The 11,149-nt window shown below is 25.7% G+C and overlaps 6 protein-coding genes across 6 annotated transcripts; 5 read left to right on the forward strand and 1 right to left on the reverse strand.

Annotated features, from left to right (window-relative positions):
- Positions 1 to 220: 220 nt before the first annotated feature.
- Positions 221 to 1,264, forward strand: ENU1_008890 (meiotic recombinase Dmc1 protein; the record flags this gene model as incomplete). The annotated part of the gene is made up of 1 exon (XM_008856619.1): positions 221 to 1,264. One exon carries the CDS (start codon positions 221 to 223, stop codon positions 1,262 to 1,264), a length of 1,044 nt encoding a protein of 347 aa, XP_008854841.1.
- A 134-nt stretch (positions 1,265 to 1,398) lies between these two features.
- On the forward strand, positions 1,399 to 2,784 carry ENU1_008900 (hypothetical protein; the record flags this gene model as incomplete). Its single annotated transcript, XM_008856620.1, has 1 exon — positions 1,399 to 2,784. One exon carries the CDS (start codon positions 1,399 to 1,401, stop codon positions 2,782 to 2,784), a length of 1,386 nt encoding a protein of 461 aa, XP_008854842.1.
- An 81-nt stretch (positions 2,785 to 2,865) lies between these two features.
- Positions 2,866 to 3,315, reverse strand: ENU1_008910 (hypothetical protein; the record flags this gene model as incomplete). Its single annotated transcript, XM_008856621.1, has 1 exon — positions 2,866 to 3,315. One exon carries the CDS (start codon positions 3,313 to 3,315, stop codon positions 2,866 to 2,868), a length of 450 nt encoding a protein of 149 aa, XP_008854843.1.
- Positions 3,316 to 4,093: 778 nt separating this feature from the next.
- ENU1_008920 (hypothetical protein) lies at positions 4,094 to 4,777 on the forward strand (the record flags this gene model as incomplete). The annotated part of the gene is made up of 2 exons (XM_008856622.1): positions 4,094 to 4,447; positions 4,592 to 4,777. 2 exons carry the CDS (start codon positions 4,094 to 4,096, stop codon positions 4,775 to 4,777), a joined length of 540 nt encoding a protein of 179 aa, XP_008854844.1.
- Positions 4,778 to 5,068: 291 nt separating this feature from the next.
- On the forward strand, positions 5,069 to 5,830 carry ENU1_008930 (hypothetical protein; the record flags this gene model as incomplete). Its single annotated transcript, XM_008856623.1, has 1 exon — positions 5,069 to 5,830. The coding sequence occupies one exon, from the start codon at positions 5,069 to 5,071 to the stop codon at positions 5,828 to 5,830; it is 762 nt and encodes a 253-aa protein (XP_008854845.1).
- A 99-nt stretch (positions 5,831 to 5,929) lies between these two features.
- On the forward strand, positions 5,930 to 11,110 carry ENU1_008940 (tyrosine kinase, putative; the record flags this gene model as incomplete). Its single annotated transcript, XM_008856624.1, has 1 exon — positions 5,930 to 11,110. One exon carries the CDS (start codon positions 5,930 to 5,932, stop codon positions 11,108 to 11,110), a length of 5,181 nt encoding a protein of 1,726 aa, XP_008854846.1.
- Between the last annotated feature and the right edge of the window lie 39 nt (positions 11,111 to 11,149).

The following is an 11,149-nucleotide window of genomic DNA, read 5'->3' on the forward strand; positions in this document are numbered from 1 at the left end:
TTTAGGATAAGATAAAGCAATAAGAGTTAATGATGTTTATTTTTCAGTTATTTTTTTATCTAAAAAGTTTCCTGATGAAAGACTGAAAAAAATGGGAAATTAATAGCATTAAATACCTAATTAAAAATAAAGATTTTGTGAGAAATAATTAACATGAAAAGACAGAGATATATGAGAAGAAGAGAGATATAAAGAAAGAAATAAATCATTTGCAGATTGAATGACTGAGGTGAAAAGTAAAAGTAATGAACAAGAAGAAAATGTCCAAGAGATTGAAGAAGATGAAGTTGAAGAAGTTCCATCATTTCATTCAATTGATATTCTTCAACAACAAGGAATTAATGTTGGAGATATTAATAAATTGAAAAGTGCAGGATGTAATACTATTGAGTCTGTTGTTATGCATACTCATAAAGAGTTATGTGCTATTCGTGGATTTTCTGATTCAAAAGTGGATAAAATTATGGAAGCAGTTTCTAAAATATTTCCTACCCATTCATTTATAAGTGCAACAACATCATTAGAAAGAAGAGCTAATGTTATTAAAATTACAACAGGTAGTAGTCAATTTGATCAATTACTTGGTGGAGGGATTGAAACAATGAGTGTTACCGAAATGTTTGGAGAGTTTAGAACAGGAAAAACTCAGTTGTGTCATACATTAGCAGTGACAACTCAACTCCCATCACATTTAAAAGGAGGAAATGGAAAAGTAGCATATATTGATACTGAAGGAACATTTAGACCAGAAAGAATAGCACAAATTGCAGAGAGATTTGGAGTTGATCAAACAGCAGTATTAGATAATATATTAATTGCTAGAGCATATACTCATGAACAACAATTTGATTTGTTGATTGAAGTTGCAGCAAGAATGGCAGAAGACCATTTTAGAATGCTTATTATTGATAGTGTAACTTCTCTGTTCAGGGTTGATTTTTCAGGAAGAGGAGAGTTAAGTGAAAGACAACAAAAATTAGGAAAAATGATGAATAAATTAATCAAAATTAGTGAAGAGTTTAATGTTGCAGTTGTAATTACAAACCAAGTAATGAGTGATCCAGGAGGAGGTGCTATGTTTGTTGTTGATCCAAAAAAACCAATTGGTGGACATGTAATAGCACATGCCAGTACAACACGTCTTTATCTTAGGAAAGGAAAAGGAGAACAACGAATTGTTAAAATATATGACTCTCCAAATTTACCTGAAGCAGAAGCTACTTTTGCAATTGATACAGGTGGAATTATTGATGCTAAAGATTAATCAAGAAAAAAAAAATATTTGTAATTATTAATTGAATAAAATTAAGGTTTGAAAGATATGAAAGAATATTTTTTGTTTTATAGAAAATAAGTAGAATCTTGAAAAGAAAAAACTTGAAAATAGAAATAATTAATATGAATAAACAAATAAAAGAACCTAAAGAACCATCAACATCTGTCTCTCCTAAATCAAGACAAACAAAAACAAAATCACGTCAAGGATCAAAAAAAGTACAAGAAATTTCATTAAATGTATTAATTCAATCATTACAAACAACTCAACAACCATTAACAGTTTTATCTGAAATTCTTCATTCAATTATTTTAAATCCACCTTCAAATTCAATTTATAATACTTTATTATCATCATTTCATAGACTAACAACACCAATAACAACTCCTCCAAGTAATATTATAATAATGAATACTCAATATATTGTTGCTATCCTTGCTGTTATTTCACTTCATCAACCAACAGTTATAGATTTATTAACACCATTAAGTCATTATGCTTTATTATTTCCTCAATTACTTACTCCTACTAAAATTGAAGAATCATCTACTTCACTTCTTTCAATGTTAACATCAGAAACACCATCTTCTATTGCAACTTCAATTCATTCTGAATTAAAAACATTGTTTGCTTTACCTTCATTACCTTTGGTCATTCCATATCTTACACTTCTTATATTATCACATATGAATGTTATTGTTTCTCTCCCTAAATTACCTCATTGTGATAATGAAAAAGATTTACTTTTATTTTTACCATTATATACAACAGTACTTGCAAGAGGAAGTACACAACCATTACCAGTAGTAGATGATTTAATGACACCAATTACTCTTTGTCTAAATCATCTTCCTTCCACACTACAGCCATTAACAGAAATACTGGCTGCAATAATGAACTATTCAAATAGAATCACACAAGATGCGTTATTAACTATTCCAATAATGAATGTTTTAACTAAAATACATCAAAATATGTTTAATTCTGATGATTGGTTTGATATTAGAGTACTTCTTCTCAGCATTGCTGCAAATGCACTTTATGAATTGAAAAAAACAGCCATTGCATTAGTAAAGAGTAATTTATTAGAAGAGTATTGTCAAGAATTTGGGAATTTAGGAGATACTAAAGAAGATAAAATAATGAAAGGGTATTTAGCTGTTGTAATTTGTGGATTTGTATTTGTTGATCAAGAGTGTGCTAAACGTGTTCAATTAGAATGGGAAGAACTTCTTGGATTGTTAGAAGAGTTTGCTGCATTTCAACAAAATTGTGGAGCAATGGATGAAACATCTCAAAGAAGATTAATTGATGCAATGGAAGTAATTGAGAAGGTTGTTGATAAAAAAACTACATCAACATTTGAAATACCAGTAAAAAGAAAAAGTTCAAGTTTAAAAAGTAAAGGTATTGATTTGCCACAAGAAGATAATGGAAAAGAAGAAATATTAAAAGAGAGTAGAATGTCATTTGATTCTCTTTCACTTAATGATATTGATTGTTATTAGATATTGACATCTTTTTATGTTTGGTTTTGCATTGTTTTAAGTTATTATTAAAACACATTAAAATGAAAAAAAGAAACAGAATTATATAGAAAAGTATTGACTAATAAGATATTCTTTCCAAGAAGAGAGAGGAACTTCTTTAATAATAAGTTGAAGAAATACTTCTTGAAGATTTTCTAATGACAACCCACTTTCTCCTATTTTATCAATTAATTCGTTAAAATATAATTGTTTAATTTGAATAATTTGATTTTGTAATGAATTAATATCATTGTTTAGATTTTGATTGATTTTCTCTAAACTTTCTTTTTCCATTAAATTTCCTTGATAAACTTCTTTTAATTCAGTAATTTGACAATGATAATCTGATGCCTTATCAATAAGTTTTTCATATGTTAATTGAATATCTACATTTTGTGATGATGATAATTCTTTCTCATGATGTTCTTCAATTGTTGAGTTGAATGTTTGTTGGTTGTGTTGTTTCAATAAAACATTTATTTCATCTTCATTATAAGGAAGAAAAGTCATAATGAAATTAATAAGATCAACGAAAACAAAAAATGAGACATTTCTTGATATAGAGAATTACAAAGATTTTTACCTTTAAAACAATTCACCTAAAGCTGATTAAAAGAAGGAAAAATAAACACTTTTAAAATCCCTTCAAAAAGGATATTTGTTGTAACACAATCCAATTAATCAAATTTAAAAGATATAAAATATATTAAAAGATGAATATACTTCTTAATGAAAATTCGTTATATTAGATAAATTGAAATAAAGGGATTATGGGTTATGAATAGCATTTCTGAATGATTTTTTTAACTGAAGTAGAAATTCATTTTGAACCATTATTAGATGATAGGAATTTCTTAAAATAGAGTCCAAAGCAATAATGTTCTATTTTTAATAAATGATTGTGTGGTTTTTGAATTTAAAAGTAATAATTATTGAAGGAAGGAAACCAAAAAAAAAGATAATACATTATTCTTTCTTAAATAAAATGAAAAGAAAATGAAAAAATTGAACGTAGAATTTGTTATTTTCGAAGGAGCTTTGACTTTTTTGTAAAAACTATTCTATTTACAAGAAAAATTGGACAAATTGGTTGAATCTTCATGAAATTAAGTATATATTCGGGAAATAACGTAAAGATTAGTAAAAACTATTTCATTTAAATTTATCGCTATGTTTCTTTTCATTTAATAAATCTTTTCCTATCAAATATACTCTTATAACGAAAAAATTTAATTATGATTTAATACTAACAACAATCTCAAAATCTCATTAAAAATCTTGTTACTTTATGACTACGCTGTTTGATTCTTCTTGTTTTAAACCAAAAATTATACTTACAAATAGGTCTGTTTTTACTCCAGTCAAAAAAGATCTTTATTGTATTATTTGGGATTCTACTGTCTCAAATTCTTCTGACTCTGACATTACAAAAGAAGTCCCAAGATCTTCTCGTGATTGGAGCGATCTTGCAACTTTATATATTATGCTCAAATATAGAAAATGGCAATTAAAAGATCGAAGAACACAACCATTAAAACAATTTCATATCCAATGTTCTAATGATTTACTGAATGATTTAGGAATTAAAAAAACATCAACCCAATTACGAGATAAAATTAATAATACAAGATCATCATATCATGTTTGTTCTTTTCTTTATTTTTTAAAGAGGATTTAATAAACAATAAGTCTTTAAGATAGATTACGTGTTCAACGACTTTTTGTTGGATTTTCAAAGGTTTATATCATTTAATGACAAGATAAAAACAAAACTAATTAATTAAAGGCAATTTCTAAACAAATTAAAGAAGGTGTTTTTGATCCAATTTCAACATTTCTTAATAAACGAGTATTAAAAATGATGAGATTTTTATATGATACTAAATCTACAGTTACAGTTGAAAACATTGATGCTCAAATTAATACAATAATTAACCAAAATTCAAAAACCCAAGGAAAGTCATATCAATGAAAAGGAGAAAGAGATATATATACAACCAATTTGTTTCTTTTGTTTTGTAAATTCTTTAAATTTAAAATCCAGAATTTTAAATAATTGACTTGAAATTCGTTGTCATTCAAAAGTCTTGAAACTGAAGGAATCTTTTTAGACTCATTCTAAATAACACAATTTAAGAATTTAAAACACAAAATAAAAACAAGAAAAAAAAGAAACAAAAAATAGGAAAAAATATAAAACGTTCCCCTTTTTGAATAGTCAAAGAAGAATATCTTTTATTGAACCAGTTGAAATTAAAGTGTTATGAAGAAGAGTATTTGTCAATCAAAAATTGATTCAAAAAAGCAAGAAGTTCATTTAGAAATGGTTTTATTTTCAATATTAAATGAATTAAATTATAATTTAGAATTAGAAAAGTTTTATAAAAAGAGTAAATATGAAACTCAATTAGTTAAAGTTCATGATATTTATATTGAAGAAAAAGGAAGAAGAATTAACACAACATTTAAGAAATATGTTATTGATGGTTGTAAAGAAGGAAATGAAAATTATTATAAAAGAAATTATGATGCATTAACAATGAATTGGATGATTGAAGAATGTTTAAAACATAAAGTTCATTTTGAATTTAGAGGAACAAGAAGTGCTAAATATACAGTTGTTATGAAGAAAATTAAATCTATACAATGGAATGGTGTTTTAATAGAATCAAGTTTAATTGATCTTTTAGGAATTCAATTATTGGATTCTTTAAAGAATTTATTAAGTGGAAATAATCGTCAAAGTGAATCTTCACTTATTTTATTACCATCACATTCTTTTTCTTTTTTATCATCTCTTCGTTCTATGGGATTTTTCTTTCAACATCCTACTTGTAATGATTTAAATCATTGTCATTGTACAAAAGTCGTAAATAATGAATGTGAACATGGTTTTGAAAATGGTCAATGTGATATTTGTTCTTTTCAATCAAATAACTCCTCTGAATTAACATCAGCTTCATCAGTAGATTCTTCTCTTAGTGTATTTCTTCCTGTTCATTCTTCTTATTATCACATATTATAATTTACTTATTTTTATTAATTCCTTTCTTTCTATTTCTTGTTTTTAAAGACTTAATTATTGACGTTATTTTTCTTTTAATTTTTAACTTATTATTTTCAAATGTTTATTCCATTTATTCTTCTACTCTTTTTGTTTTACAAAACATCGAGTAGAATTTGTACTGTTATGAATTGTGATGAATTTAGTCAATTGTCTGATTGTACTTTGATTTCTGTTAATAACTCTACTTTTACTATTGATATTTTATGTTTGAATGACACAAAAAACTTACCTCCAATCAATTTAGGAAATTCATCTACACTTATTATTGAAGAAGGGTCATTTCAATATATTTCTTCTATTTTAATTCCAGATGCTTCATTTGTAACAATACAAGGAACATTATATATATCTAATAATCAATTACTACAACTTGGATCAAATGTAATATTATCAATTAATGGTTCAATCATAGTAAATTCTATAGTTTTTAATATGAATAATCTAAACATGATTCTTAATGAAGGTGGACATTTTATCATTTATAATTCATATGTGTCATTTCTTAATACAAAAATTACTTCACTAACTCATGCATTTTTTATCATTCAAGAACATTGTTCTTTAACTTTTTTCAACACTTCTATTTCAATTCTACAAATGAATGTTTTAGGTTCAAGTATACTTGATTTGACAAAATGTTCTGTACATTCTATTTCATTAACTCTTTTTAATGAATCATCTTTACAAATTCATCAATCCACTTTTATTACTTCAGAAATTACACTTGAAGATTCTAGTCAAATTATATTGGAAGAGTCATCCTTCCAATTAACATTTCTTCATTTATTTAATCAATCAATTCTTTCTAGTGATACTTATAGCACTGTTTCACAAACACATGAACTTGTCTTAAGTGGAAAATCAATTTTAACAATAAATAATGGTATTTTATCAGATATTGAATTAGTCATATTATTTGGAGAGTCTCAACTGATTGTAAATGATTGTGATATTAATTTAAAAACAATTCAACTGTACAACAAAAGTCAAATTGTTTTCTCTGGAACAACTCAATTGAATAATGACTCTCCTTCTTCTGGTATTCATTTCTTTCTCTTTAATTCTTCTAAAATTCAATTACAAAATAATACCTCTGGAAATATTGGGTCTATTCAACAATTTAATATCTCTTTATTTTTTATTTCTGACAATGTTGTGATTTCTTCTCTTCATGATGATCCTCTCACTATTGATATGTATGAAAACTCTATGTTTTGGTTATATGGATTATCTCAAATATCATTAGCCAATCTTACTTTACATAACCATTCAACTATTCATTTTTATGATAATTATTTCATTGAAATTAAACAAATCAATACGTATGACTATTCAAATATTATATTATTTGACAATGGAATGTTAACACTTCATACATTGGTGGCTACAAAACATTCTACAATTATTTTAAATGGGGAATGTTGGATTATTGCAAACTCTATATTACTAGAAGGTTCAAGTAATTTCTTTCAAAACTTCAAGTCGTATGTACTTTCTACTAGTTTTATTAATATGATTGATTCTAGTTCATGGTATCTCCAAGAAGATTCTTTTTTCTCTTGTGAGAGATTTAGTATGACAGATACAACACATCTTCATTTTAATACCTCAAAAAAGATACAAATACAAAGTAGTTTTGATTGTAAAGAAGAATGTTATTCAATTTCACTTAGTGGTTCTTGTATAATAAATATAACAAGAACAGTTGAAGAAACTGTTGTATTTGAGAAAATAGAAAATGAAGTATATCTTGGGAATGATATTATTATATTAAATGAATATGAAGAATGTACTAATCTTATATTTGATGAATATAAAGGATTTCAAAATAATAAAAACCCACATACTGTACTTTTATCTAATGGTAAAATACTTAGATATTGTCCTAATAATCTGGATATTACAATGAAGTGTATTATGAATGGAACTGAGTGGATGAATGAATATAATAAAAATTATCTTACATCAAAGAATTTAAAATATTCATTCACTCAAAAATATTGTCCATGTTTTGGTAATAATTGTTATATTTCTTCTTTAAATGATAATGTTATTATAAATGATGGTGATGTTAATGTTAATTTTATAGATAGAAAAGTAAATCTTATTATGAATTCTAATTTCTATCAACAAACAATTCATGGATTTATTGGTAGTGTTACCTTTCCAAATAAAATCACTATATATCCACTTTGTGAAGTAATTGGTAAAAATGGAGTTGTTTCAATTGATGGAGATATTTTTAAATATCAAGTTGATTGTTCTTCAGAGGATAATAACATTAAATTAACAAGAAAACATGAACTTCCAAGTTCATTATTTAAAATGAATGACCAAACAATTGAAATCAAAAGTGAAATTGGAGTTATTTTATATTATAAAGATAATTTTAATGTTCTAAAAAATTACAATATTCAAGGTTCTGTTCCTATAATTATTAAAACATATAATGGAATGATAGATCAAAATACAAATGAATTGTGTGATTTTGGTATTTATGAAAATGATCAATTTAATTGTCTCAGAAAGAAAATTATTCAATGTGGTTCTGGTTATTATTATGAATCTAATGGATGTAAACAATGTACTATTGATCATTGTAAATATTGTACTTCTTCAGATTGTTTATTATGTAATGATAATTATCAATTAAAAGATAATAAATGTGTGTTTATAAATTCTTCTATATGTTTGAAATTTACTAATAATCATTGTTCTTATTGTTCTTTTGGTGGTGTTACAAATGGACAATGTTCTAAATGTGAAAGTGAATATTGTGCTGATTGTTATGAAGGAAAATGTTATCGTTGTGAAGATTCATTTGATGGAATTTTAGAGAATAATCAATGTATTAAAAAAGAAGGTACAGAATATAAATCAGCAACTACAATTGTTTCATGTTCAACTACACATTTTCTTAATAAGAATATTTGTGAGAATTGTACTTCTAGTAATTCTAAAAGTGAAATATGTGAAAATAATAGAATATTAAAATGTGGATATGGCTCATTATTGAATGAAAAAGGAAATTGTGTTTCTGTAGTTCATGGGATAGTAGAAAAAGATGGAATTATTAAATGTGATGATGGATTTTCTTTGGTTCAAGGGGTATGTGTTCACACTCAAGATGAATGTGAAAAAATGATTAATGGAAAGTGTTTGGAATGTAAATATTCTTATGGACAATATCTTTACACAACACAAACACTAAATTGTAATAATAAAGTAAATCATTGTCAAGTTCAAAGTAAATTTGGATGTCAAAGATGTGATGATGGATATTTTTTACAAGAAGGGTCATGTGTTACTTGTGATGAAAAATGTTTGACATGTACTAATAATCCAACATATTGTCTAAGTTGTAAAGAAGGATATTTTATTGATGACCATCAATGCAGAGATAATATAGAAATGCAAGAAAGTTGTAAATTATATACAGCAACTGGAAAGTGTGTAAAATGTCATGATAAATATTATATTTATGATTTTGGATGTTTTCCATGTAAAGAAGAATGTAATACATGTACAGATGATCAAAGTTGTATTGAATGTAATGACACAATGTATATGAATCAAAATAATAAATGTAAATTTAGAAATGAAATTCATGGATGTAAAAATAATATTACTTCTAAAGGATGTGATAGTTGTGAAGATGGATATTATCTTGTTTTTAATGAATGTTTTAAATGTGGTAATCATTGTAAGAAATGCAAGAATATTGAAAATTGTCAAGTATGTGAAAATAATTATATTTTAAACTCTTTGACACTTAGTTGTGTCTCAATGAGTTTTGTAGATCATTGTATTAAAATTGAAGAGTCTAAATGCTCTCATTGTTCATTTAGATATAAATTAAATGAAAATAAAGATAGTTGTATACCTAATGTTGTTTGGTGGACTGTTTTATTAGAAATTATCACAGCAATACTCATACTAATTATAATATTTAGTATTGTTTGTGTTGTTACTAAAGTATTTATTTACAATGTTTTTCTACAACAAAAGTCTATTATAATGAATATAAAGAAATTAAAGATTCAAATGAATGTTCATGCAACATCAGACATTATGATATCAACTGAATCAATTCAATTTAAAACTCTTGACAATTTATTAAATGTTGACACAATAAATTACGCTTCATTTTATATTGGAAATGTATCTAATTCTAAAAAAGAAGTCATTATTAATTGTCCTTTCATCAATGATTATAAGTATCAATTGACAATATATCCCGAATGTGTTAATCTAAAACCAAATAAATGTTGTCATGTTAAAGTATCACTTCTTCCTTATTGTACTTGTTTGATTAATGATACAGTCTCATTGTATGAAGTAGATAGTCTAAATAAAAAGAGATTAATCTATACATTACCAATCAAAGCTCAAACAGAACTTTCACCAAAACTTGATATTGCTGATGTCATTGAACAAAAAAATATTGGAGAAGGGAGATTTGGAGTTATTAGCAAAGGAAGTTATAAAGGAATTACTGTTGCAATAAAAAGATTAAAAGAATTTTTATTTAATACAGAAAAATCACTTAACACAGACTTTACAAAAGAAGTTGAAATGTTATATAAAATAAGATGTGATTATATTGTTCATTTTTATGGGGCATTATGTTTTGATTTCAATAAAAGTATTATCATGGAATATGCACCATTTGGCTCTTTAAGAAATTTGATTATTAAGAAAAATCTTAATACCCAAATTAATAAACAGTCAAGAATTAAATTTAGTATAGACGCTGCTAAAGGCATTCAATATCTTCATAACAATGGTATTCTTCATCGTGACATTAAACCAGAAAATATCCTTATTATGTCTCTTGATACAAATAATGTATCAGTATGTGCTAAATTAACTGACTTTGGAAGTGCAAGAAATATAAATATGCTCCAAACAAATATGACCTTTACAACAGGAGTTGGTAGTCCAGCATTTATGGCACCAGAAATATTATTACTTCAAAAATATAAAAAACCAGCTGATATTTATGCTTTTGCAATAACAATGTATGAGACTATGAAATGGGGAGGAGCTTATGATAATTGGGATGGGTTGTTTGAATATCCATGGCAAATAGCTGAATTTGTTGTGTCAGGAAAAAGACTTGAGAAACCTGAAGGTATGGAAGATAACATCTTTTTAATTATTTCTAAGTGTTGGAATAATAATCCTCAACAACGGTTAGATATTACCACATTGATAGAATTATTAACAAATGTATGAATAACATGTACTTATTTATTATTATTTTACACTTTTTTT

This window comes from Entamoeba nuttalli (assembly GCF_000257125.1).
Source record: "Entamoeba nuttalli P19 unplaced genomic scaffold asmbl_2096, whole genome shotgun sequence".
NCBI lineage: Eukaryota > Evosea > Mastigamoebida > Endamoebidae > Entamoeba > Entamoeba nuttalli.